A 27,310-nucleotide genomic window follows, 5' to 3' on the forward strand; every position below is an offset into this window, starting at 1 on the left:
GTTGTTTGTCTGTCTCTGTGTGTGGCCCTGCGATGACTGACTGACTTTGAGACACAATACTTACTTAAAATGTTTTTTTTTATCCTGATAACATTTTTTGCATGTTTAATGTAATGTATTATTATATACTGTACATGCATGCAGCACAACTATGTAATTAGATCCATTATTTGTTCATGCTTGCACTAATAAATATCACAATCAGACAGAAATATTCTTGTAAATTCACAATGTGTCATTATTTTACGTTCTAAAAATCGTATGTAAACTATTTCACGTGGGCTTTGTTTTTACTCTAGGTGCATTACATCTCCGAAACTCTAGGTGGCAGCCCTACCTAATGTGGCGTTTTACTTCACTTCCGGGCAGGAGTTTTCAAACAACTGTGGCTAGCTAGCCATCTACTCGTTGAATATTTTTGCTCAGGGAACTTCGGTGGATTTACTGCAGTTTTGGGTACGAATTATTTTAAAGCTGTGTTCTTTCTACATTAATCTAAGCTCGCATGTGCTTTTGAAATAACTTTCTAAAAAAATGTGGACTTCTGTTTTAACAAGAAAACGATTAGCCTGTCAGGAAAACATGCTAACTGCCGCACGTCTTAATCGCTTTGTTTCCATACATTGAAGCGGCGCTAATGCTAATGCTAACGCTTCACTTCACTTCACTTCACTTCACAGTTGTATTGTAGTTAAGATAGAGCAACGAGACGATCGATTTCCCATTTAACTTTAAGTTAACCAGGTGCAGATTGAGTTTGCGGTCCACGGTATATTAATATATTTGTATTGTTCAGCAGCTAGCGGCCTTGCTTGTTGATAAGCGATGTCGAGCTCCAAGAGGAGAAGAGCCACTTCACCCTCCAGCAGTGTGAGCGGAGGGGCAGACCTCGACGATACCTCCTCTACTCCTGGAAGTGGCAGAAAAAGAAGAAAAGTCTCCAATGTTCCTCCTGTCGACATGGTAATATCATTTCCATGCGTTTGCAATGTATTACTTAATGAGCGAACATTTAAAGTGTTGGTGATGGACCACTTTTTTGTGTCTCATATCACAAACTCGAGTATCTACCATCCTATGCAGTCATTTTAGAACATTTATGAACTATGAAGCTGTCATTTATACTGAGTCACTTCAAATAAATAATTCTCTACCTGTATAACAAATATTGTTCTCCCAAAAAGAAGAAATAAACGGCCCAAACATGACTGAGCTAAATCTGTATTTACATTTCTACAGCCTGTGCATAGTGAAGCATGCAATATATAGGATTTTTTGGGTTGTATCAGATTTTAGTTTTTTATCTGACCGATTCCCATCCCTAGTTGGTAATCTCTGTTTTTTTTTCTTGCTCTCACAGATCGCTGTGTGCCACGAGCTGTTTAATGCTGTCAGGGATCACAAGGACGATCATGGAAGACAACTCAGTGATGTTTTTCTAAGGGTACCAAAGAGAAGGTATTACAACATGAAAAACACTTTGCAGTTAACATGACAACACTATTTACTATACCAACTGTATAGTGAACTCCAGCACTTCATGTGTGGACCTGGATGTTATTACAGCCAATAATCAGTGATAATAATCAATGCGTAGCACAAGATTGTAAGATTAGAACCCTTATAAATAAATAACTCAGGCTGTATGTAAACACTGTTGTAACACAAATGTAATGTGTTTTTAATATCAAGAGTCATGCTTTGGTTTTATGCATATTATTATCTATTATAAATATATCTCTAAAGAGAAAGGCCTTAATGTACAAGTTTCAATCACAACCAAACACAGAAATCCAAAAATTCATTGAATAAATTGTTTAGACTCTTCACACACACACTCTTTATTATTTATTATTATGTTTCTTTAATATTATTATAACAGCATTTATGCAATATTCAAACACACTTTGAGACACAATACTTACCACAGATTTATTTATAGATTAAATTCAATAATCTGACATTTATTACAGTAAATATCAATATCAACTGATTTAAAATGTTTTTTTTATCCTGATAACATTTTTTGCATGTTTAATGTAATGTATTATTATATACTGTACATGCATGCAGCACAACTATGTAATATGTAATCGAACATATTCTCCTGTTAGGATTGTAAATAACAATTATTGTGTTGAGTAATGATCTGCTGTTTTGTCCAGAATTGTTGACATAAATGTGTTCTTTTGTCTGCTAACCAAACATAAAAAATTTTGATTATCAAAATAGTTGTTGATTAATTCAGCAATCATCATTGAGTCAAGCCCAGTTACACACTGTAGATCACTGTATATTATTGAGATGTGACCACCTGACTGGTGTGTGGTTAATCGCACTAAATATGGTATGTAAATGAGAATGAGAATATGCAATGTGTGCTCTTTTGTGCTTTTTCAGGAACCAGCCTGATTATTATGATGCCGTGGCTCAGCCAATCGATATGACAAAAATTCAGCATAAACTCAAGTCAGAAGATTACAGTGATGTGGAACAGCTTACTGCAGATTTCCATCTCATGTTCAACAATGCCAGGTCGTTCTATAAGGTATAGAGAAAAAAAAACTTCAATTTGAAAGCATTTACTCATGTATTTTATACATATCATTTATGAGATTACATGTGACTTTTTAATTCTTACTAAGTTTTGTCTTCAGTAGACGTAACATAATCGCTGTCAAATAAAAAAATGTTATTGAACCATGGAATAGTTTTTTAATTAAACATTATCATCTGATATTTGATGTTTTGGCTCTGATTAGTATCAGGTCCCCTCCACTGTCTTTGTTTATTCTATATGAGTTTTCATGTTCCAAAATCTAGAGTGACAGTGAGGTGTATCAAGCTGCATGCAAGCTGTGGGAGGTTTATCTACAAACAAGGAGTGAGTTTGTGCAGCCTGGTGACGGAGATGAGGATGATGAAGATGCTGAGGATATGATGGATACTCCAGGAATGTCAACTGAGGAAGAGGTTAGTGTTGTGGTTAATACGATGCATTGTTGTAAGTTGTCTTGTCTTTATATAAAGTCCTCACTTACTTGCTTAATGGATGTGTTTAACTTCTACAAAGATTATAAGAATGCTCTTTTTTCCACTAATTAAATGCACATTTTCATTTTATTTGTAGATCTTTTTTTGAATTTTGGAAATGTGTGTTTATTAATGCATAGTGAGTACTGCCACGTTACACAAAGCCTTATTTCTGCTCTATTACCATTTAGACCTCAACTGGTAGTTTGAAGGAGGTGTTGGAGCAACTCTTGGAGGCTATAGTGTCACACACTGATCCCTCAGGGCATCTGGTCAGCGAACTGTTCCAGAAACTCCCTTCCAAAGTGGTAAGTTATTTTAGAATGTATGGACTTAAGATCAGGTCCCTAAATTTATTATGTGTTTTCGTTTTTGTAGCCCTCCAACAACAGTGCATTCAGTTTATGACTCATTTATTATCATAGGGTAAAACCCTTGTTTATCTAGGCATTTGTATGTCATCAATTTGTATTTTTCTTTATTTTCTAGCATTACCCAGACTACTATGCCATTATAAAGGAGCCAATCGATTTGAGGATAATTGCTCAAAGAATACAGGTAGTCATCAGACTTGCATATTGAATTCACCAATGTCAGAACATCATGACATTTTATTCCAACAAATGATAACTTATTTTTATGTTCATAGATTGGATACTATAAAAGTATCAATGCTATGGCCAAGGATGTTGACCTCATGGCCAAAAATGCCAAAACTTACAATGAACCAGGATCTCAGGTTTTTAAGGTAAACTTTTTTCTTTATTTACTATTTTCAAACATTTGCAATCTGAAAAACTTACTAAATATTTTTTATTCTGTGTAGGACGCCAACACCATAAAGAAAGTCTTCATCCAGAGAAAGACTGAACTTGAACATGCTGAACCCACTAAATCCAGTCTGCGCATCAGGTATTAATAAAAAGAGTTTTATTTTTTTATCAAATCAGAACTAATTATTTCCTGATACAAATATTATTGTTTTAAGACTGCCAATGCTGTATGCCTTATGTGTTTACTGCCACTGTTCAGAAATCGCAGGTCTGGCCATGGTGACCGGCTTTCTGGTGTCAGTGTAGCTCTTCACTATGGGTCAGAGAGTGAGGATGACCCTGTTCTCTCTGGTAAGTAGGATTGCTGTGGGTAAAGTAAAAAAAAACCTTGTGGTGTATGTACCTTTGCGTAACCGCTTAATCTGCAAATGTTTGCAGGCTCTGTGTGCTATGATGAGGGAGAGTCAGAGGCCGAGAGTCAGAGTTCCAGTATGGAGATGAGCAACCCAATCTTCCAGCTGTATGAAGCTGTCAGGGGCGCGAGGAACAGCCAGGGTCAAGTCTTCTCTGAACCTTTCCAGCAGCTCCCTTCTCGCAGGGAATATCCTGATTATTACCAGCAGATTAAACAGCCCGTCGCCCTGACGCAGATCAGGTAACCCACAGCCATGGCAGCAGTTTGTGATATATGTGATATGAACCAAATTTTTTGCTTAAACGGAACTGAACCCACTGATTTGGAGAATGTTTTTTATATATTGTTTCCTTTTTAGGGCAAAGATGAAGAATGGGGAGTATGAAAGTGTGGAACAGATAGATGCAGACCTCAATTTGATGTTCGAAAATGCAAAGCGCTACAACATGCCCAACTCAAGCATTTACAAGCGGGCCTTCAGGCTTCAGCAGATCATGCAGGTAATGACTTGGTAAAATGGTAAACGCAGACGGTAGTATTCTTTGTAGGCATAGATGAATAAACAAATGTGTTGGCTAATATTTTTTCTCTCTTCTGTTGTTGGTACAGTCCAAAAAAAGAGACCTTCTAAGGAGAGATGATGTGGATGAGGACAGCATTCTGTCATCTGATACAGGAAGCGTCAAGAAGAAAAGGTAAAGCAGGTTTTATTTTTTCAAATTGATCTTTTGCAGTTTTGAACACTCAAGGAGTTCAGTTCTTGCATTTACTGACTGTATTGCCCTCCACTTATCCTCATTATGTCTTTTTTTTAAGCCACAAGAAAAATGTCAAAAAGAATCGAATGAAAGCCCTGTACGCTGCAGTGATAGAGGCCAAGGAGGTCGGCACCAATCGGCGTCTCTGTGATCTTTTTATGGTCAAACCTTCCAAAAAGGATTACCCTGACTACTATAAGGTCATCCTGGAGCCAATGGACCTGAAGACAATTGAGCACAACATTCGCAATGAGCGCTATGCCACCGAGGACGCTCTAATGGACGGCATGAAATTGATGTTCCGCAACGCCAGGCATTACAATGAGGAGGGATCTCAGGTAGACGGCATGAATCTATGGCTGTATGCATCACGGTCTTGCAATGAGCTCAGTTCTAAATTACCTCATTTTTTTTAATGACATAGGTTTACAATGATGCTAATGTTCTGGAGAAGATACTGTTGGACAAACGCAAGGAGTTGGGACCTTCCCCAGGAGAAGAGGACATGGGCTCTCCAAAACTAAAACTAAGTAAGTTTGATCATAGTAAGTCGTTTGTTGCAGCTCATTTACTAAAATCTAGCTACACATTACATTTTTGTTGATGATTTCCCAAATGAACTACATTTTCATGAACATGACCATGACCTGGCTCAGACTGTGCATATTTGGCCTACCGCCATTTCACCATGAAGTAACTTTTTTCACTTTCCTTAGTAACATACCTCCTGCCACAAATTGACATTGTGTAGCCTATGTTTTGTTTTTAACTATGGCAACTGTGAAAAGGCGAGCTAATAGTTTATTAGGTCTTTGCATAGGCCTGTGGTTTGGTTTTTGTTGCTGTAGGGAAATATTTTTTGGCTTGAGTTTTGTTTTTCACAATTCAGTAAAAAAACAAAACATTTCTGAGTGTAAGATTCTTTGATTCATAGGAAAGACTGGTGTTTCTCCAAAGAAGTCCAAATACCTCACACCCCTCCAGCAGAAGTTGAACGAGCTCTACGACGCAGTGCGAAACTTCACTGATCGCAGAGGACGTCGCCTGAGCACGATATTCCTTCGCCTGCCATCTCGTTCCGAGCTGCCTGACTACTATGCCACCATTAAGAGGCCCATCGACATGGAGCGCTTGCGGAGTCATATGGTGGCTGGTCGTTACCAAGATGTTGAGGCGCTAGTGGAGGACTTTGCTGTCATGTTCAACAATGCCTGCATTTACAATGAGCCGGAGTCCCTGATCTATCGGGACGCTCTGGTATTGCACCGTGTGCTGCTGGAGACGCGTAAGCAGCAGGAAGGAGCCGAGGACTTGGGGCCTCCTGCTGTGGGACCTCTGGTGCGGGAGCTGATCAGGAACCTGTTTGTGTCAGTGTTAGGCCACCAGGACGAAGAAGGCCGATGCTACAGTGACTCACTGGCCGAGGTTCCTGTTGTGGATCCTGCCACTCCTGAGAAGCCACCACTTAACTTTGATATTATACGGATAAATGTGGAGCGAGGAAGATACAGAAGACTGGATGTTTTCCAAGAACACATGTTTGAAGTGTTGGAGAAGGCACGGAGGTTAAACAGGTGGATATACACATTAATTTTACAGTGCATAGTGTATATTTTAAGTGATCTAAAGCTAAATTTGTTTTCTGATGAGCTCTAAAAAAAAAAATCTTTAATTTTTCATTTCCTTTTTTGCATTTGCAGGACTGACTCGGAGATATTTGAGGATGCAGTGGAGCTGCAACAGTTTTTCATTAAGATCAGGGATGAGCTATGCAAGAATGGAGAAATTCTACTTTCCACTGCCCTGAACTTCACATTAAAACACCTGCACAATGATGTGGAGCAAGAGAGGAGGGAAAAAATTCCAAAAGAGCTTGAGGACGACAAGGAAAAAAAGGAAGAAGAAGAGGAGAAAAATAAAAGTAGGTGAACAGTTGGCATAACACACAGATTTTTTAAGAGCAAGTCTTAAATCTTGGTGCAGTTTTAATTTCACATCATTTCCATCCAAAGATGAGGAGAAAGCAGCAGACCTCCCGGGAGAAATATGGCAGCCGGAGTCGGAAGAAGAGCTTGTTTACAGCCAGCACTGCAAGTTTGAAAACACTGTCTACCATGTGGGGGACTTTGTCTATGTGGAGCCGTCAGAGCCGAATCTGAAGCCACACATTGTCTGTATTGAACGCCTGTGGGAGGATGATGCAGGTATTCATCACTGCACCATTCATTCATTGAAGGAATGATTCACTCATGATTAATTAATTCATTCAAATTTTATTTACTTGTACTTTGTCTTCGCAGGTGAAAAGTGGCTCTATGGCTGCTGGTTCTACAGACCCAGTGAAACCTTCCACCATGCCACACGCAAGTTTTTGGAGAAAGAGGTCTTCAAGGGCGATTACTACAACAGAGCATCCATCAGCAAAGTCCTAGGCAAATGTGTGGTCATGTTTGTGAAAGTAAGATGCTTTACAGAAACTCAACCACGTTACAAGGCACTTACTTACTAGTCCTCACCTAATCAGTACCGTTTCTGGTGCCCATAGGATTACTTCAAAATGCAGCCTGAAGGGTTCAGAGCTGAGGATGTGTACATCTGTGAGTCCCGCTACACTGCCAGAAACAAGTTCTTCAAGAAGATCAAGCTGTGGGCCATGCCTGTGAGCTCTGTGAAATTAGTCCCTCGTGAGGTGCCTTTGCCTGTTGTCCGCGTAGCCTCCATGTTTGCCAAGCCCGATCTGGACAAGCTCACAGTTTCATGTGCAGACGGTGGCAGTTTTGTGGACAAGGTAAGGTGACGCCGTATTTTCAAGAATTCATACGAGGCAAATGTCCCACTTTGTACTTTGTGTCTTGCACAGAAAAATGGTCATGACACTTTGCTGTCATTGGAGCTCTCTGTTAATAAATCACTGTGTTAACCAATTATAGCTTGATTTGAAAAAGATTGATTGGCTGTGATGCTCCCGCCAGTTGTTGATACAGGCTTTGTTATACAACCATTTTATATCTCTTCACCCAAACCAAGGATAAATGTATGTTTATCACAGTATAAACTGTCTGTGTGCGTGTGTTTGTATCTTTTATTTATGTAGGAGAAAGAGAATGTCCCCATGGAGATGAATGGAGCTGAGCCTGGCTGTCAGTACTATGAGCAGTTACTCTGCAACAACATGTGGTTTAAAGTGGGCGACTGTGTTTACATCCAGTCTCACGGTCTGTCAAAGCCCCGGGTTGCCAGGTGGGTGAAAGCAAATATTTCCCTAAGCCCTCTTATCTAAAGCGGGTTTAATTTGACATTGGGTGCAATATAATTATTAAACAGTCATTAACTCTTGATTTTATGGTCTCCCTTGAACTTGCTGCAGGATAGAGAAGCTGTGGGTTCAGAAAGGAACTACTTTTTTCTTTGGACCAATCTTCATTCATCCCGAGGAAACTGAACACGAGCCAACGAAGATGTTTTACAAGCGAGAAGTTTTCCTGAGCCTCCTTGAGGAGACCTTGCCTGTAACCTGTGTCATAGGTTCTGCTTTGATTACAAACTTGTAGAAACACATAGCATATTTTATCAGGAGCGTTTTATCAACATACCTGTTCAATCTTCATTCTTTGCTCTCTAGGCAAATGCATGGTTTCTTCCTTTAAGGATTACCTGTCATGCAGACCCACTGAGATTTCAGAAGACGATATCCTGCTGTGTGAAAGCCGCTACATTGAGACCGAGAAGCAGGTGAAAAAGTTCAAGGGTCTTAAACGCTTTTCATACACTGCCAAAGTAGTGGAGGATGAGAACTACTACTTCAGGTTAGTCTGGGATCCGGACCACTTCTATCATTTTCGAGGTTTTTGGATATTCTGAGTCTAAGCGTGTGTTTTCTCTGGTAATGGAATCATTTAGGAAAGTGATTGTGCCGCAGAAGGAAGCATCACCCTTTTTGAACAAGAAGATTGAAGAGCTTGAGGTTAAACTGGCAGACTTAGAAGATGCAGAGGATTTGGAAGATATGGACGATGAGGAGGATGCTCCACAGACACCTTCTATGCCTCAGATGCAAACTCCACTTGCTAGTGATATGGACAGTATGCCGTACACTCCTTCTCAGGTAACCCACCACCTCCATAGACCATGAAACCTTCATCTTGTTGTTCATCTTGCTACGAATATTAACACAATATTTATATATATGTGTGTGTGTATATATATATATGTGTATATGTGTGTGTGTGTATATATATATACATATATATATATACACACACACATATATACCCATATGTATATATGTGTGTATATTTATTTATTTAAATATTCATAACTTCCATGTTTGTTTCATTTTATGTAGTCCACTCCTAAAGTGAAGGGCTTATCAAAGAAGGAAGGAGCTAAGCGAAAGATCAACATGAGTGGCTACATCCTGTTCAGCAGTGAAATGCGAGCAGTCATCAAAGCTCGGCACCCAGACTTCTCCTTTGGAGAGCTCAGTCGACTTGTGGGCACCGAGTGGAGGAACCTTGAAGCTTCCAGGAAAGCTGACTATGAAGGTGAGAATAAATGTCATGTAAGCGTTAAAGTTCTTTTGATGCGAGCCTAGGTCAAAACGTAACGTCTTTCTTGTATTTTGCAGAACGTGCAGCCAAAATAGTGGAGCAACAAGATCGTGAGAGGCCACCACAGAAGCAAGCGTCCCCTAGAGCAGGTACCCCTGTAGGGGCAATGATGGGAGTGGTGCCTTCGCCTAGCACAATGGGAATGATAAACCAGACCATGACACCTGTGTCAGGTAACCCCTCTCAGAGACAGCACGAGTGTTTGGCAACAAGGCAGCAGAGTAATGAGGCAGGACTTTTCAAATCTCAACATTTTCTAACCATTTCAGTTTTTTTATGAAACATTTATTTAAAGTCTACGTTCAGAAAGCAAACACTTCTTCTCTTGCTGCTGTTTTGTGTTTTTGTTTGGATGTTTTGTAGTTCTCTTATTACTAGCATCATATTTGAAAGTGCATGACATTGACTGCATGATTATTTTTAACCATGAATAACTTTTTTTCAAACTCAACTTTCATTCTTGTTTTGCCTGCTAACATTTTTGAGACACATTTGTATTGTCTGCCCCTTTCACACAGTGAACCTTTTACATCACAAGGTTTTATGATTCATACATCCAGTAAGACATCTGTAGTGCTACTGTTTAATGCACCGCACCACTTTATAGCTAAGAGCTAAATTGCATCTGTGGTTCCATGGCAGGTCAGAACATCTCAAAGCCAACACATAGTATGGTAAAGTATGCAACAATTTAAGCACATCATAGATGTATGCTTTTCAAAATAATAAAGTAATTAGGACCAGTAAGTGTACAGAGGTTTTTAAGTTGATTTTGTGCTAAAAGTGCTGAAAGTCATCGAGCAGGTTCTTCCATTTAGAGGAACTAGTATAGCACAATCTATGACTGAACATTGTCATTTTTGCTAGTTTTATATATTCTTATTGCCGCTTCTGTCGCTTGTGTTACAGTTGCGAGAAGTCAAACATTGAATATATTCCCAAAGCATTCGTGTCTTACACGCCACTTGTGAAAGGGGCCACAGTGTGCAGTAGTTGTGCATGTTATTTTAGAGTCACCTGCATGTCACTTATGCATGGATATGTTGTCCTCTCCTCACCTTCTTTCCCAAGGCATGATGGGAGCTTATGGCCCACCCTACATGTCCATGCAGGGCCCCCACGAGGGCTTGTTGAGTGTGGCAACAATGTCACCTCACCCTGCAGGGGGGCCCTACCTGCATCCTCACCATCTCCAGCAAGGTATGCCCGGGTACCCTGGCATTCCGTATCAGGGTAAGGGCCATTGTCCTCGCCGCACTTGCTCGGTCACATCCAGTCGTGTCTCTCCTGCTGGAGGGGTTTACCTGGTCCACAGGTTGCACAGGATTAATATTCTGGATTCATGTTCCACGTCCAAACATACAGTTGAATGCATGTTAAAACTGCAAACAACTAACAGCCAATTGATTTTCCAGCTAACATTAAAAAAAACATGGCCTTAAAATTATTGTAACACATTGTCCAAGATCCTAACATCAAACAAACAAGCTTGAGGAACTAAATATTGTCAATTAACAGGTATGATGGGCGCTGGTATGAACGGCATGGCAGGAAGTCCTGCACCAGGAAACTTTATGCAACAGGTGAGCCCCATTCTGGAGAAATATTTGGTCATTTGGGGTTCATGTACAAATAATTGTTTAGTGTCATTTTGTAACTGATGGGTTTTCACTAATGCAGTTTTACAAGATGTAATTTTTTTTTAAATTATATAGTTAGTAAGAATACATATTAATTATTTTATTGTCTTTGTTTCTAGCCTGGCATGTTCAGCCCGGGACAGCATGCGCCTCCTCCTCCTCCATATCCAGGACAGGGCCAACCCTCGCACCTGCAGCCCACCACTCCAATGTTTGTGGCTCCACCACCAAAGACCCAAAGAGTGCTTCACTCGGAGGCCTACCTCAAGTACATCGAGGGCTTGAATTCAGAGTCTTCCACTGTCAGCAAGTGGGATCAAACGCTTAAAGGTGGTGTACATTAAATGTTCTTTTTTACATACTGCTTCCTGGGAATGTTGTTGCATCTGCCTTTGCACTGTATGTGTTCAAATGTTGTTTTGTAGTCGATTACGATGATTACAGAATTTGATAGACATAAAAAAACCTGGTGGTGCCCTGAGGCTTTTGCACAGTTGTGTGTGTGTGTGTGTGTGTGTGTGTGTGTGTGTGTGTGTGTGTGTGTGTGTGTGTGTGTGTGTGTGTGTGTACCAGGTATTACTAATGTTGTGGGGACCAAAACCTGTTTACACAGTCACATTATGGGGACTTGTCCTCCTTGTGGGGACAAAAAGCAAGTCCCCATAACGTAAATTACTACATTTTAAGGTGAAGATATGTTTCATGGTTAGGTTGAGGTTAGGGTTAGGGTTAGGATTAGGATTAGGCCAGTAGTAATTGTGGTTAAGGTTAGAGTAAGTCTCCAAGAAATGAATGTAAGTCAATGCAATGTCCCCTCAAGTCATGAATGTCGAACAGCGTGTGTGTGTGTGTGTGTGTGTGTGTGTGTGTGTGTGTGTGTGTGTGTAATTTGTTATTTTTGCAAACACACAAATTAGTGATGGTGAATTTGACCTGCATTTAACCCATCCTTATTACGCACAGTAGTGAACACAGACAAGCCAGATGCATGAGCTGTGGGTGCCTTGCTCAGGGGGAGCCCCAGTCCTTCACCTGACAAACCTGGTTACGAGATCAATTTCCATCTAACTATTCCTTGAAATGGAAATTTTTCAATAAATATACCACACATACATTTGGTTTCAGGGAATGAATATGAACAGATAAAGTTGCTGTCAGTGGTCTGAGCATTACAAAATAAGAATCCTATGATATTTTCATTATGTTCGCAAAGTACATAAAATATAGTATGAATAAATAGTAGCTTTTTAGAATCAGTCGGCTTACATTGCATATATTGATATCAAACCCTGTGTTTCTGCACCAGCTCAAAGGCGAGATGCTCACCTGACTAAAGAGCAGGAGAGCCGACTGCCATCTCACTGGCTGAAGAGCAAAGGAGCCCACACCACGATGGCGGACGCACTGTGGCGCCTGCGCGACCTGATGCTGAGAGACTCTCTGAACATCTGTCAGGCATACAAACTGTAACCCGTAGGACACTCAAACCACTATAACCAGCTCTCACTGCTCTTATCCTCGATCGTTGGTGTTTAGAAAGGATTATAGACTGTAGAAGCAATATTTTATAGTGAATCATGATGTGTTTTATATTTATTCGCTAACATAATGAACTTGATTGTGATTTGTGTGCGCGTTTTGATTTTCTTTTTCACACTATTTAGATGAGTTATTTGTGCTGCAAAACCAGTGTTTGTCTCATTGTTATCTACAAAATAAAATTGAGAATTACCTGTCAATACAGTGGTTTTAAATTATTTTAATTCTCAACAACAAAATTGGGCTACTTTCGATTACTCCTGCTTTATTTTTTAAGTACTTCCTGTCGGCTGATGTCATTTCCTGAAGACGGAATCAAGACGGGGTCCATTCTCTTTAGTGTTTGCCCTGTCGCCCCAATGTCCATCTCCTCACAGCCCGCATTTTGATACTAAAATAACAAAGACTGACCCCTGGAAGTGGTCATTATTAAAGGCGAACGTTCGTAAATCATCGTGCCCTATGGAGTAACTAAAAACCGAACAAAAGGAGCGACGAGGTGAGGTTTACTTTGTGCTGTGACTTGTCGGGGGCTAGCTAGCTAGCAGTTTCACCGGCTGTTTCCAGACAAGTAATAATTGATTTAATTCAAAAAATAACTTATGTCAGATAATCCTGTTCATGTCTTTAAGGTGCATTTTCACGGAAACGCTTTTGTTACAGTGAAATATGGTAATGTTCGTTTTAGAAAAAAAAATATCTTGTTATTTTTTCATCCATTCCAGCCACTGAAGCTAGCAAGCCATTTAAGTAACGTTCTCCTAAAGGGATTTCATTTAATGTCATTTTTTTATCTTAGGTGGTGATACCAGGAGTCTAAAACATTTAACTATTATCAGGGTTAATTATAATTACAGCCCTTACAACTATAACTGGTATTCCTGAACTATTTTAGCAGTCAAAGCTTCGTGTTTGTATAGCCAGCAAGCTAATGTTTAACAATTAAGTTGTTTTAGTGCAACCAACATTTAGCAGCAAAGGGGCGTATTGAAACATGCACTTTAATTGTGACCTCCTCAACAGCCAGACTGGAGTGGAAAACTCCCAACAAACTTCCCATCCTCTGCTAACTGAGTTGAATCAAAACACGTATGTTTCTGGGTCAGCGGCATCCTCGCTGACAACTAAACCATGAATCTGTTATGGCAAACAGGGGGCGTGTGTTCTTCACTGTTTGGGCTTACCTCGGTGCAGGTGTGCCCGACGCCGGTGTTGACAACACATTACTTGCAGCATCATTGCTCATGCGACATTTGGCCGTGTGCCCGTGTTGTTGCCTTCGGAGGATGCATAAAATAACATATAGTACCTTTCAGATAAAAAAACAGCTTCTACGGGTTAAAGAGTCAAGTATTTAGTGTGAACTACCCTTTATCAATGGTATGACCCTGGCTCTCTTAAAACTGCAGCGGGAGCCCTAATTAATGTTAATCAATAGTTAAACACATTCAATTAAGTATGATAATTAATAAGACTAACTTTCAGTCACATCATTTCTATCCAAATGATCAATGATCACAGAATTTAACAGACTTAAAACCCAGAAAGCTGGTGGTGCCCTGAGATATTTGCACAATATTGTGTGTGTATATAGAAATATACTTAATATGTTTTAGAAACTGAAGATTTTTGAACACAACCATCTCTAGAGTTTATAGAGAATGGACTGAATAAGAGAGAATATGACGTGAGGGTGAAAATGCCTTGTTGATGTGAGAGGTCAGAGGAGAATGGGCAGAATGGTTTGAAATTATAGAAAGGCAACAGAGACCTTATTGATCAAGTGTTACAACAAAGGTGTGCAGAACACCATCTCTGAAACCACCACACATTAAAACCTGAAGCAAATGGACTGCAGCAGCAGACGACCACACTGGACACTTTGTTGGGTACATGAAATACCTAATGAAGTGGCAACTGTGGTCAATGAATTTGGTGAACTGGAGAATTTTTATAGCCCAGTCTGAGGTAAAGGAGAAGTTCACAGGGCTTATCCTGTTGTATGTGGAAACACTCGTAGTGAAACTGATGGCTTTATTAAGATCCCTTTCAGAGCTAAGCTGAAAGTAACTGAGGTTTTATTATTTTGATATCTGATGCATATGTCACTGTTTTGTTATTTGTTTAAATCTCATCCTGTAAGGAAGTATATTTGTCAGTACCTATGCTTTGTATTGAACTCATGATATTATCTTGAATTGAAAAACCATGATTTACTGGCTCAAAAAAGTTTCAACTTTCAAGGTTGAAAGTTGAAGGATCAAAAACACAGCAGCTTCGTGCTGATATCTCACTGCAAGTAAGGTGCAACTTTCAAACTTGAGCTTTTCTGGTAAGATTTAGCATGTCCTTCCCATATTTGTGTATGTGTGGTGTACCGATTTATATTTTATTCTCTTTTTCCACAGAGCTTACATTCAGACCTCCTCAATCAACAGCACCTTCCCCATTTGGCATTCGTCATTCCTATCTTGACCTCAGCCCACTAAACTATACCTACAAGAATGTCCCAGCTCCAGTTCCAGTGTCCGTCTATCCCCATGCCTGCTGCTCCTGCCCCACTGCAGCTGGGGCAGCCGCAGCCTGGCTACAGCATCCCATGTGCATCAGGCACCTTACCCTCAGAGAGTGCCAGCCAGCCCATCAGGAGCTCTGCACTCCCCGCGGGCTCTGCCACTCCCTACAATACCACAACAGGTTGGATTGTTTTTTCTAAAGAAGAAGATCTTGCATATATTTCTATGAACATTTTCAGAAAGATATTACATATTATACATTATATATGATCCAAGCATTTATATATACATATATACAATATATATATATTTTAAAATCAACTTTTTTATGTTCTTACAGTATCTAACATGGCAAACCCTAAAGAGAAGACCCCCATGTGTTTGGTGAATGAGTTAGCCCGTTTCAATAAGATCCAACCTGAGTATAAGCTGCTTTGTGAGCAAGGACCTGCTCACTCAAAGGTACACTGAGACTATAACTCTTACAAATTGATCTGTGACATGAGTTAATCCTAATCGTTCTCCGAAACTGGGTCACAGGAGATTTTTGGGGTGAATCGCCAAATAAATTTGCAGAATTTCTTTCCTTTTAATTTAAGATATGTATGTGTATTTTTGAAATAACATGCGTTCTCTTGGAAACGTCTGGTTCATCTTTTCATATACAATTGAAGTGGCTTTAGAAATTGCAGTTAAGTAGTTTGAAACACTATATGACGCACAAATTTGATGTTTTCACAAGTGATGAATTGGTCCACGATGGTTTGTTGTCTTCAAAAAGTTCAGCTCATAATTTCGGTCTTTTTTTTTTTTGCCTTTGTCAGATTTTCTCAGTGAGGCTCACACTGGGAGATCAACACTGGGAGGCAGAAGGGACCAGCATCAAGAAAGCCCAGCATTCTGCTGCTTCCTCTGCCCTCGCTGAGACAAATCTTCCCAAACCCACCATGAGAACGCCACGCAACACAGGCAAGAACCCAGGTGGCTAATTCCCACTGATTTTGTCACTCACAGTCTCTGTCTTATGCTTTTTATACTGCTAGGGTGTGCTCGCATGTTATTTATCTTTGCTTTTTGTGTGTGTGTTGGCTGTACAGTAGATGGCATGACACACACCATGGAGTTGAATGCACTATGTATGAAGCTTGGTAAGAAGCCTCTGTATAAACCCATTGACCCGTACCCGGGAATGAGACCGCCAAACTTCAACTACAACGTCCGGGCTCCAGGACCTTATCAGCGCTCTATGCAACAGTGAGTTTCCTTTATTTAGAAATTAGATGAGGACGTTCAGTTGTCTTTTTCGTTATTGGGAGTAATTTCCCTTTGTCGCTATTTGAGATGGTAAAAATGGAGGGTCTTGTGTGTTCAGGTACTACTATCCATTTCCTCCAATGGGACCAATGCTATACCAAATGGAGCTTACCATCGGAGGACAGCAGTTTATTGGAAAGGGACGTACGCGGCAGTTGGCTAAACAGGAGGCTGCTGCCAAGGCCGTAAAAGTGCTGCAGAAGGAACCCATATTGCAACAGATGCCAGTGGTGGGTGAAGACACACATACACATACTTAGTGCCAGGAAGTCACTGTGTGGTTTTATACTGATTTGCTGCTGCTTTTTTTGTTTAATATGAATTCTGGTCTTGGCAGATGAACGGAGAGCCCGAGGAGGAGAACCTCAACAAATCAGAAATTAGTCAAGTGTTTGAAATTGCACTGAAACGCAACTTACCTGTCAACTTTGAGGTGATTTTTCTTTTTTTACACTTATTTTTCAGTGATGTCAGTGAAGGCTCTTTTGTGCACGATTTTACACTGAAAAAACACACAGGAAACACAAGAAACAGTGAGTAACCAAGTGTGCATTTGGTTTTGCATCCTTGCCGTGTGTTTGGAAGGATTTATCTCGCACACAGTTCTTAATGATTAACAAACCTGCTCAGATTAAAGTTAAGACCAGGTCGTCAGTGTTGGATCTCTTTAGTAACCAGAGATTAAACATTCTTAACTGACCAAATACTGCAGATGCACAGACCTGAGCATAGTCTCGGTCTAGATAATAAGCATAACCCTTATCCACTTCAGGTATTGAACAATGTTTTATTCTCTACTCAACTTTGAGAGTAATCTGAAAACCCTCTTTCATAGGTTTTAAAGGAAGAAGGCCCTCCACACATGAAGAGTTTCCTAGTGCGTGTTTTTGTTGGGGAGTTCACTGGCGAGGGTGAAGGAAAAAGTAAAAAGATTGCCAAGAAGCTGGCAGCAGCAGCAGTGCTGAGAGAGTTGAAGAGGCTGCCCCCCATACCCAGTGTGGAAAAGATGCTGCCACGCATCAAAAAGAAAACCAAATCCATTATCAAGGTAAGGCGTCTTTTATCTCGTGGTTCGGAGTGAGGTTCATCAGTACATATGTTTGTGATGACCTTGTCACCTCAACAGCTACAGACCAGCCCAGAGTACGGTCAGGGCATGAATCCCATCAGCCGCCTAGCTCAGATCCAGCAGGCCAAGAAGGAGAAGGAGCCGGAGTACAGCATGGTCACAGAGAGGGGTCTACCACGGCGCAGGGAGTTTGTTATGCAGGTGAGTCATCTTGTTTGCATGACTTATGCACTTTTCTCTGTTTATTTCACTCCTGTCCTGTTATTTGATTTGCATAAGCGGTGTGTGTTGTGTCGCAGGTGACCGTGTGTGGCCAGTCTGCAGAGGGACTGGGACCCAGCAAGAAGGTGGCCAAGAGGAACGCAGCAGAGAAGATGCTGGACCTCTTAGGATATAAAGTGCCTCAGCCCCAGCCCCCTAAACCGGCACTCAAAACAGATGAAAAGGTACAAGCAAGTCTTGAACTGTAAACAGTACAGTGTGATACACGGGAATATACTGATGTTAACTCGTTTTTGTCGATATTTAGACCCCAGTGAAAAAACCTGGTGATGGGCGCAAAGTGACCTTCTTTGAGCCTGGCTCTGTAGAGGAGGTGGCATTGGGTGAGGATTTTCTTTTTTTTATTTGTTTAAATAAAAGTAAGATATGATTGTATTAAGTTATAAGAATGGACGAACGAGAATGAGAAATCACAACTGTTATCTGCTTTTATATGGTATACAACCATAACTGATGCCCTGAACTGCTTAATTATTGTCAGTCACACTAATATATTAATAAAGATATACAGCGGAGAAAATAAGTATTGAACGCGTCAACATTTTTCTCAGTAAATATATTTCTGATGGGGCTATTGGGATGAAATTTTCACCAGATGTCAGTAACAACCCAAGTTATCCACACATACAAAGAAATAAAAACAAAGAAATCCATAAATGAAGTTGTGTGTAATAAAGTGAAATGACACAGGGAGAAAGTATTGAATACACTTGCTGAAATTTATTTAATACTTAGTAGAAAAGCCTTTGTTGGTAATGACAGCTTCAAGACGCCTCCTGTATGGAGAAACTAGTCTCACACATTGATCAGCTGTGATTTTTGCCCATTCTTCCACACAAACTATCTTGAAATCTTCTAGGTTCCGGAGGCATCTTCTATGAACTCTGATCTTCAGTTCTTTCCAGAGGTTTTCAATCGGATTCAAGTGGTGATTGACTGGGCCATTCTAACAGCTTGATTTTCTTTCTCTTAAACCAATTGATTGTTTCCTTGGCTGTGTGTTTGAGATCATTGTCTTGCTGAAATGTCCATCCTCGTTTCATCTTCAGCATTCTTGTGGATGGCAGCAGATTCTTATTAAGAATATCACAATACATTTCTCCATTCATCCTTCCTTCAATTACATGAAGTCTGCCAGTGCCAGATGCTGAAAAACAGCCCCACACCATGATGCTCCCACCTCCAAACTACACTGTTGGTATGGTGTTTTTAGGGTGATGTGCAGCGCCATTTCTTCTCCAAACATATTGTATGTTATGACAGCCAAAGAGTTCAATTTTTGTCTCATTTGACCAGATTATATTTTCCCAGTATAAAATTGGCTTGTCCAAATGTTGTGCAGCAAACTTTAAGCGAGCTTCCACATGCCTTTTCTTGAGCAGTGGTGTCTTGCGTGGTGAGCGTGCATAGAGGCCATGGCGGTGGAGTGCATTACTAATAGTTTTTTTTTGAAACAACTGTACCTGCTTCTTCAAGGTCTTTCTGAAGATCTCCGCGAGTGGTCCTTGGTTCTTGGACATCTCTTCTAATTATTCTATGGACTCCTCTGTCAGTAATCTTGTGAGGAGCACCTGGTCGCGGTCGGTTAATGGTGTAAAGATGTTCTTTCCACTTCCGAATAATAGCTCCAACAGTGCTCACTGGAACATTCAGAAGTTTAGATATACGTCTGTAACCAATGCCACCCGTATGTTTGTCTACAATAAGCTTGCGAAGGTCTTGGGACAGCTCTTTGCTTTTACCCATCTTGAAATGCTTCTTGAGTGTCACCTTGGTAATGAGAAACCTTTATAGGCCACCAATTAGGACTTATCCAGCTAATATTAATTTGCACTGATAGGGGGCAGGATTGCTTCCTAAATACTGAGATTTCAGCTGGTTTATTGGCTTCCTGTGCCTTCTTGCACCTTTTTTTCTTCATGTGTTCAATACTTTTTCCCTGTGTCATTTCATGTACTTACACATAACTTTTGTCATGGACTCTCATGTTTTTATTTCTTTGTATGTGTGGATAACTTGGGTTGTTACTGACATCTGGTGAAAATTTCATCCCAATAGCCCCATCAGAAATATATTTACTGAGAAAAATGTTGACGTGTTCAATACTTATTTTCTCCGCTGTATATATTCCCTCTAGCCTTTATTTATTTATTGCTTCTTTTTATATTATTAATTTACAAGTGTGCTTTTTTTCCGTTTAAGGTTCTAAAGAGGAGGACTACCGACTGCCTTACCTAAGCCATCAGCAGCTACCTGCAGGCATCCTTCCCATGATGCCCGAGGTGGCTCAAGCATTCGGCGCCTGCCAAGTATCCCCGGCCAAGGATTTCAGTCGAGCCATCCACAACCCAGGCAAAGCCACAATCACTGCCATGATTGCCAACGAGCTGCTTTATGCAGGGACGTCCCCGACCGCTGAGACTATCTTAAAAAACAAAAACAACATCAACCAACTGCCCCATGGACCCCTCACCAGGCCTTCAGAACAGCTCAGTTATCTTGCATCGGTGCAAGGTCTGCAGGTAAGCAGCAGTGTTTGTAATTTAGCGAGTGGGGCATTGTTATGCATGTATTCAATTTCGACCGAAATGTCTTATTTTGTTTTTAGGTGGAGTACAAAGATTTCCCCAAAAACAATAAGAATGAGTTTGTGTCGCTGATTAATTGCTCCTACCAGCCACCGCTCATTAGTCATGGAATTGGGAAAGATGTAGAATCCTGTCACGATATGGTGAGTCTTGGAATATTTACAAATTTCATGTTTATGCTTTTAATTCAATCTGTACCTTCAGTTGTTTATAAAAAAAAAGGTCATAAACATGTTCAACCCTAAAGCACCTCTTATTGGAAGTGTGGTGGTGTTTTGTGTCTCACAAATAGTTTATGTTATCAAGGCCCTTTCTGTTTTGTCCACGGGCAGATTATTAATTCATTTATTTTCTTTAGATACTTTCTAGTGCAGCCTTCAAAGATAGTTCTGTTTTCCATCACAGTGTTAACCTCTTTATAAGCAGCTACTAGACAAATAACCTTTTTTGTGCCACAGACAAATACAACAAAATAAAATGATACGACCGGCATAAAAACTGGTATTTTCTAAATATAATAATAAACGGGAATCCACGATGTATGCAAATGTGTGAGTGACATCACAGGGATCTGTGTCTCCAAAAGTAGGACATGTAGTACTACTACTACTACTACTACCACTACTACTAAGTAGTGGTAGTAGTAGAGTGCTCCCTTTGCATCAGTTCCAGAAGAATGAAGATAAGATGATAAACCTGCCTTCAAAAATAACTTAAATTGTTCTTCACTTCTGCAGGCTGCACTAAATATACTGAAGATGCTCTCAGAGTTGGACCAGCAGTCAAATGAAAGAGCAGGAAATGGACCAGTCTCTGGGTAAGCTGTGTCACACCGTCTCATGTGTAAAACCGACGTTTTGTCTGCTGAGGACATAATATATGCTCGAATGCTTGACCATGCATCGGCAGAGGCAGTGGACAGTAAAAGCCATCAAAGATGATTTCACGCTTTACCAGTGGGGGAGAATTGTTCTCGGTGCTGTCAATAACCAGTCAGACTGTGACAGGCAGGTCAATGTGTTTGTGTGTGTGTGAGAGAGAGAGAAGCTTCAGTTCAGAGTCATAGGATCTCTGTACGTCCTGCTCTACTTGGCTTGCTGTCATGTAGAGCTGAAACAATTAATCGATTATTAATCGATTACTAAATTAATCGACAACTATTTTGATAACCGATTCATCGGTTTGAAGCTTTTTTCATGATTTAGACAAGATTTCCGATTGTTTAAGCTTCTTAAATGTGACTATTTTCTTCATGTCTTTGCTCTGGATAACAAAGAAATCATTAGAAGTTCATCGTTTTAGTTTGTGGACAAAACAAGACATTTGAGAACATCATCATTTCCAGGTTTGACCAACACCGATCAACATTTTTTAAGGTTTTCTCATATTTTATGGACCCAACGATTCACAGATTAATCGATCATGAAAATAATCGTTAGTTGCAGCTCTACTGTCATGTGAGTTTTACACCGGTAAAAGGAGGTCACACACACACACTTATATATTTATTTATATATATATATATATATATATATATATATATATATATATATATATATGTCTCACTAAGAGGAGCCCCCTGACTGATATGTTGTCATGAAAACACACGGTCACAAAATCAATTGTGCTCAGTGACGTGGGCAATGACGTGAGAAAGCAGGCTTGATTTAGTTTGGTTTCACGTCTAAAGGAGGACAGTGCTGTTTGTGTTCTCTTTTATTTTTCTCTGTTTTCTCCCTCTCTGTTTTCTCCGCTCTTGTAATCCCTGGTTCACCCTCCGTGAACATTTTCAGATTGTGGTCTGCGATGAATCAGCAGATGCTCTTCATACTTGGCAACTGCAGATCGCGACTTTGAAAACACTTGAAAGCCTTGGAGATATCCCCACATCTTGTAGACACAACCTATAGCTTATATAGATTGAAAAATCTGCTTTGACGTTTGCAACTAATACAAATAAATACACATTTTTCAACATATGTAGAATTATCACTCATTCACTTGTATAAATGACGTCCCTGATGACATGACACATGCACAGCTTCTTTGATGCTTTTTGTTAATAGATGTGTTTGCAGTTATCCCTTTTTTCAGACAACTACGCGGCGCACAGGAACATTCACGGCTGATACAAAATAATCGGGTTCTCTGACTTGTTCTCCACAGGTGTGGCAAGCAGGAAATCGAAGGTGACATGCACCTCAAACAGGCTAACTCAAGCACATTGGCACAGACCCTGGACGGCACGGTTTGATCAGGTTTGGTTGCCTGTAAAAGCACTAGAGAAAATTCAGACACTGTGTTCTTTGTCCGTTTTAGAAGGCTACAGGAAGCCGCGGGCTTCGTCACCGTTCATAATCATTGTTCTGAAAATGTTCACAGTCGAGCAAGAACGACGAGGGAAAACTAGTTTCCTTCGCTGTTGTTTAATCGGACGCATTCTTTTGTTGCTTTGTAGAAGAAGTAGCTGCATCCTAGTCAATGAGTTGGGAGTTGAACTGGTTGGGGGTGAAAAATCAAAGGATTGCCTGTGAACTCTTGTTTTGACTAGAATTTGATTCCTCTTTGTGAGTCCTGTTAACTCTTTGTTTTTGAAGTGTGTTATGTTTTATCCCCCGGCTGAAGTGGTTCTCAAACAAGAGGTTTGGACCTTTTCTTTGTCTGGGGTGCAGCTTCGCACGAACCTCTGTTGATTTTCCTAGAGTGCTTTACATCAGCAACCACAAGTGACAAGTGTGTTAATGACATTACCATGTAGACTGGGAAGACTTTGTGACTAAATGTGACTAGCGTGTGATGTAATGTGATGTTGTCTCTGATGTGTGTGGCAAAGACTTGCTGCATCGGTTTCCCCACTTTCTCCTGTTTCATCCCTTATGTCATCCTCCCTTCTCTCTCTCTCTCCACTCCCCATGGTAATTAAACTTCAGTGCTTCTGTGCACAAAACAAAATCCTGTCTTTTCCTTTTCTTTATCTGTCAGTGGTGGAAAATGGAGATTAGCTCGGCCTTAGTGACCACTGTATGTTGTGGATGTTAGTGGTATCATATTGTTTTTAACAAACTCACAGGATGAGCTATTGAATCCGAGCGATGTCATGAATGATATCAAAACCTGGTCTGACTTTATGAACATGTGTAGGATCATAAATAACAAATATTTCACTCATTTAAATGAATTGATTATTTAAAATGAAACATTGATGCTGGGGAAAAGTCTCAGATATATACGACAGAAACTCGTTATGTTTGGATTCTGTGTGGCTTTTAATTCTTTTTTTTTTTAAAACATATTTTTATCCGACTTAATGAAAATACTTGTATCCATCAAAATGTGTAGGGTTTATTTTATAAATATGTATTAATAAATATTTGGTTTTCATACACAGCTGAAATCAGCAGTCCAAATTAAAATTTGTTATCTGAAAGTTTTTCAGGAGACATTTTAAATCATCGTCACTTCTGTTCCCATGATAACATCTTTTCTCAGTGATTATGATCCACTGCATCATCTCTGTATTTTGAGATAAGCCCCAATTGTGTAACACAGCGTGTGTAAAGTAGACACAGAAGGTACACAGTGCAGTCTGGACGTGTGTGTGTGTACGTGTTTTTATCTTAACATTTTTAATCACTTTATCTTACGTCAACATAACGCAGCACAATATTTTGTTTACATGGTTTAGTTACAGATATTCGAGGCTCTTATGTCTTATTGTTGCACAGTTGAGAAGGGACTTGACACTTTATTTTATTGTGTACTGTTGACACTTGGCAGAGTCGTCATTTAGTACAGGAATAAAATCTAAAGTCACACAATTCTCACTCTGTCACATAAATCGGCCTTTTTTTTTTTAAACAAAAATGATATTTAAACTTAATATTGATCTTTTAATCCCAACATTGTCATAGGTGGGACTATTCAACCTTAATGCAGCCATTAGACACTTGTCTCTTATTGTCAATGAAGTGGTACATGCACTTGTCGGACCCCATGAAACGATACATGACCACGTTGGATTCCCATGGCAACAGCCTGAAAGAGAACAAGGGGAAAGTGAGTCACACCTTTGGAAAAGTAGATTTATTTATGGTTTTTTTTTTCTTCATACAAAGGTGAGAGGCTTTTATACTCACGCTCTGGCGAGGAAAGGGAGGTAGGTGAGACGAGGGATGCACACCAGTGGTTGGTCTATGAGGATGGCGTTCATGGCCTGCTCAACGCAGTACTGGGGCTCTAGGGGAGCGAAGATCAGCTCCACTTCCTCCCTATAAAGGACATTTATATCACCTTATCATCGATATTTAGTTAAATATTCAATAAGACGTGATTGAAGTAAGTGAAAAATGACTGATGATTTAGTGACGTACCGTATCCTGCAGCCTTCAAACATGCCCGTGTCCACAATGTAGGGACAGACGAGAGTCGTCTTCACACCTTGAACCTCTTCAGTCAGCAGCTCATGGGCTAGAGACTCGTGAAATCCCACTGCAGCAAACTTACTGGCGCAGTAATCCTGTCCCAATCCAACAAAACACACCAGACCTTTTATTTTTAATTTTTTTTTCTCATGCAGGATCCATATTTAATAATAAACTTTTAATCATTATCTTGTCTTGACCCCCCTGTCACCCCCCCGCATACTGGTTCACCTCGACACCAGCTGTGCTGAAGAGACCGAGGACACTGGCGATGGTCACGATGTGGCCGTGATTCTGGGCCTTCATCTGGGGAAGGAAGGCCTTCACTGTCTGAGGTACACAAACACACACACACACATGCACAACATCCTGTAAAGTGTTCACATGACCTGCCGTGACTTAAATATTGCTCAATGTGTGAGGGGAGATTATGTTGCACAAGCAGCTACGCATTAAGAGGATTTCCATCAGAGTCCTATAGCACATAGTGTGAAGGGGATAAAGTTATTAACGCAGTACATTTCGCGTTTGTCACGCTTGTTACAAATAATCGACACTGTTCCACTGATGACGAAGCGTCCCAGCCACAGCAAATGCTGAGTCACTGTATGTGGAATGTTTCTATCATTATTCACAGAACTGAATCAAATTACAGTCGAACACGCGCAATTTGAGTCCTTTCTGTTTCTGTGACAGTCACAGTTTTGACAATCTATATATATATATATATATATATATGTATATGTATGTATATATGTGTATATATATATATATATATATATATACTGTATATATAATAATAATAATAATAAAGGTTAATCTCCAGACAGAGTATCAGATGCTGCCAACAGTTTTTACAGAACACACTGAACAGAACACTCTCCAGTTGCACTGTTTTATCTCATAACTGGCACAAAAACTGAAATAATTCCATTATTTTGCTATGCATTGCATACAGATCATTGAATCACATGATCCATTTATCAATTAGGCCAGTTAATCCAATATTTAAGGCCAGTATTTGACATTTTATAATAATCAGCATTTGCCAGTTACTTCAAACTTTGCATTTTTTACTCAGAAACTTGTCGCCTCACTTTATTTTTTCATAATCTTTTTATGTTTATGTCTTATTATTGAAAATACTGTATATAATCTCACTGCAGTGGAGACATAAAATGTAGATTGTAGAGACGGACGATTAGTGTTGTTCAGGAACTGCTTACCGACTTTATGCAGCATTTTTGCATTGCTCGTTATCATTAAACTGAAAAAAAAGTATTTGGGCCAAGAATTCGCTGGCTGCACTGATTTCTAAAGATCAGCATCAGTCCACATCGGTCCACATCGGTCGACCTCTACCTCCACATGTAATAAACAGATTTGAGACTTCTCACCCAGAAGTGGGCGTGACTGTTGACCTTCATGGTCCTCTCTATCAGTTCATCCGGACAGTCCAACATGCGCTCCCCCGCCACCACGCCGGCGTTGTTCACCAGTATGGTGACGTCTCGGCCCAGGTCCTTCCTCACGAGCTCAGCGTTGCGATACACGTCCTCCCGCTTGGTGACGTCCACCGTGTACGTGTGCGCCTTACCCCCCATCTCGTGCACCAGCTTGGCTGTCTGCTCGTTGCAGGTGCTGCTGATGTCCCACAGCACCACGTCTGCCCCGTGTTTGGTGAATTCCTGAGCAAACAGACGACCCAGGCCTCCTCCTGATCCGGTGATCAGCACCAGCTCGCCCTCGATTTGCTTGGTACGCGGGCGCATGATGACCCGCAAGGAGTTGCGCAGGATGAAGTAAATTACATCCAGCAGCATCATCTGGAGGTCCATTAGAAAAATCATGTTCGATAAAGTGCTGCTGATGGTCTGCACACAGCCAAGCTGGTGTTTTCCCTCCTTCGTTGACGCTCGGCCTCCATCCTCGGTTTATTTAAACTCTCACTCTCCTACAGGATTAGAGGAAATACTTTGAGCTCCTAAATACAACCACGTTTGTTGTAATCTGTGAATGAATGTGTTTTCACCATTAATGTGGGGGGATAACGTGCCGGGGTGGTGTTACAGCGAGTCAGAGAGTCTTGCAGCCCAAAGGACTTTGTTCAAGCTACCTTCAGTGTTCTCTACACATGAAACGAGTGAATAAAAGATTGATTTCATACAGATCGTACAGGCCGACCTGTCCAGGGTGTTCCCTGCCTTTCGCCTTATGTCAGCTGAGATTGGCACCAGTGACCTTCGCGTGGAGGATAAAGTGGTAGAAGATGAGTGAGTAAGTGTGTGAGATGGTACAGACAGTACAAATGAAACTGCTGGTGATGAGAGGTGAGGCTTTGGAGGGATGAAG

The 27,310-nt window shown here is 40.4% G+C and overlaps 3 protein-coding genes across 5 annotated transcripts; 2 read left to right on the forward strand and 1 right to left on the reverse strand.

Annotated features, from left to right (window-relative positions):
• Window positions 1-346: 346 nt before the first annotated feature.
• Window positions 347-12,968, forward strand: LOC131460664 (protein polybromo-1-like). The gene is made up of 30 exons (XM_058631334.1): window positions 347-456; window positions 800-963; window positions 1,361-1,458; window positions 2,401-2,548; window positions 2,824-2,973; window positions 3,225-3,341; window positions 3,523-3,591; window positions 3,683-3,781; window positions 3,860-3,945; window positions 4,066-4,157; window positions 4,245-4,461; window positions 4,580-4,721; window positions 4,831-4,916; window positions 5,038-5,317; window positions 5,404-5,509; window positions 5,914-6,553; window positions 6,680-6,900; window positions 6,992-7,183; window positions 7,280-7,437; window positions 7,525-7,767; window positions 8,074-8,219; window positions 8,347-8,504; window positions 8,602-8,785; window positions 8,880-9,084; window positions 9,325-9,523; window positions 9,607-9,762; window positions 10,661-10,822; window positions 11,108-11,172; window positions 11,349-11,559; window positions 12,536-12,968. Exons 2-30 carry the CDS (start codon window positions 826-828, stop codon window positions 12,697-12,699), a joined length of 4,932 nt encoding a protein of 1,643 aa, XP_058487317.1. The 5' UTR covers window positions 347-456; window positions 800-825; the 3' UTR covers window positions 12,700-12,968.
• Window positions 12,969-13,082: 114 nt separating this feature from the next.
• stau1 (staufen double-stranded RNA binding protein 1) lies at window positions 13,083-23,489 on the forward strand. 3 transcript variants are annotated; one of them, XM_058630994.1, is made up of 15 exons: window positions 13,083-13,267; window positions 15,177-15,465; window positions 15,625-15,746; window positions 16,109-16,265; window positions 16,382-16,538; window positions 16,657-16,828; window positions 16,936-17,031; window positions 17,434-17,646; window positions 17,725-17,868; window positions 17,967-18,113; window positions 18,197-18,272; window positions 20,152-20,471; window positions 20,558-20,680; window positions 21,275-21,354; window positions 22,704-23,489. In XM_058630994.1, the coding sequence occupies exons 2-15, from the start codon at window positions 15,273-15,275 to the stop codon at window positions 22,789-22,791; spliced, it is 2,088 nt and encodes a 695-aa protein (XP_058486977.1). In that variant the 5' UTR covers window positions 13,083-13,267; window positions 15,177-15,272; the 3' UTR covers window positions 22,792-23,489. The 3 variants fall into 3 exon arrangements, with proteins under 3 accessions (XP_058486977.1, XP_058486978.1, XP_058486979.1); XM_058630995.1 differs by having other exon boundaries at window positions 16,385-16,538; XM_058630996.1 differs by having other exon boundaries at window positions 16,109-16,253.
• An 899-nt stretch (window positions 23,490-24,388) lies between these two features.
• rdh20 (retinol dehydrogenase 20) lies at window positions 24,389-26,808 on the reverse strand. Its single transcript, XM_058630997.1, has 5 exons — window positions 26,356-26,808; window positions 25,190-25,288; window positions 24,908-25,053; window positions 24,674-24,805; window positions 24,389-24,572 (listed from the first exon to the last, which is right to left on the reverse strand). The coding sequence occupies exons 1-5, from the start codon at window positions 26,806-26,808 to the stop codon at window positions 24,455-24,457; spliced, it is 948 nt and encodes a 315-aa protein (XP_058486980.1). The 3' UTR covers window positions 24,389-24,454.
• Window positions 26,809-27,310: the final 502 nt, after the last annotated feature.

The sequence above is a fragment of the Solea solea genome, chromosome 6 (assembly GCF_958295425.1).
Source record: "Solea solea chromosome 6, fSolSol10.1, whole genome shotgun sequence".
Taxonomy (NCBI): domain Eukaryota; kingdom Metazoa; phylum Chordata; class Actinopteri; order Pleuronectiformes; family Soleidae; genus Solea; species Solea solea.

Excerpts from the sequence above, each read along its gene's own strand:
- rdh20 (XM_058630997.1), bottom strand. The coding sequence starts at position 26,808 with ATGATTTTTCTAATGGACCTCCAGATGATGCTGCTGGATGTAATTTAC. Across the intron at positions 25,289-26,355 it reads ACAGTCACGCCCACTTCTGG|ACAGTGAAGGCCTTCCTTCC; the intron begins GTGAGAAGTCTC and ends TGTGTACCTCAG. Across the intron at positions 24,806-24,907 it reads TTTGAAGGCTGCAGGATACG|GGAGGAAGTGGAGCTGATCT; the intron begins GTACGTCACTAA and ends TGTCCTTTATAG.
- LOC131460664 (XM_058631334.1), top strand. The coding sequence starts at position 826 with ATGTCGAGCTCCAAGAGGAGAAGAGCCACTTCACCCTCCAGCAGTGTG. Across the intron at positions 5,318-5,403 it reads ACAATGAGGAGGGATCTCAG|GTTTACAATGATGCTAATGT; the intron begins GTAGACGGCATG and ends TTAATGACATAG. Across the intron at positions 9,763-10,660 it reads GACCATGACACCTGTGTCAG|GCATGATGGGAGCTTATGGC; the intron begins GTAACCCCTCTC and ends TTCTTTCCCAAG.
- stau1 (XM_058630994.1), top strand. The coding sequence starts at position 15,273 with ATGTCCCAGCTCCAGTTCCAGTGTCCGTCTATCCCCATGCCTGCTGCT. Across the intron at positions 20,681-21,274 it reads TAGAATCCTGTCACGATATG|GCTGCACTAAATATACTGAA; the intron begins GTGAGTCTTGGA and ends TCACTTCTGCAG. Across the intron at positions 21,355-22,703 it reads GGAAATGGACCAGTCTCTGG|GTGTGGCAAGCAGGAAATCG; the intron begins GTAAGCTGTGTC and ends TGTTCTCCACAG.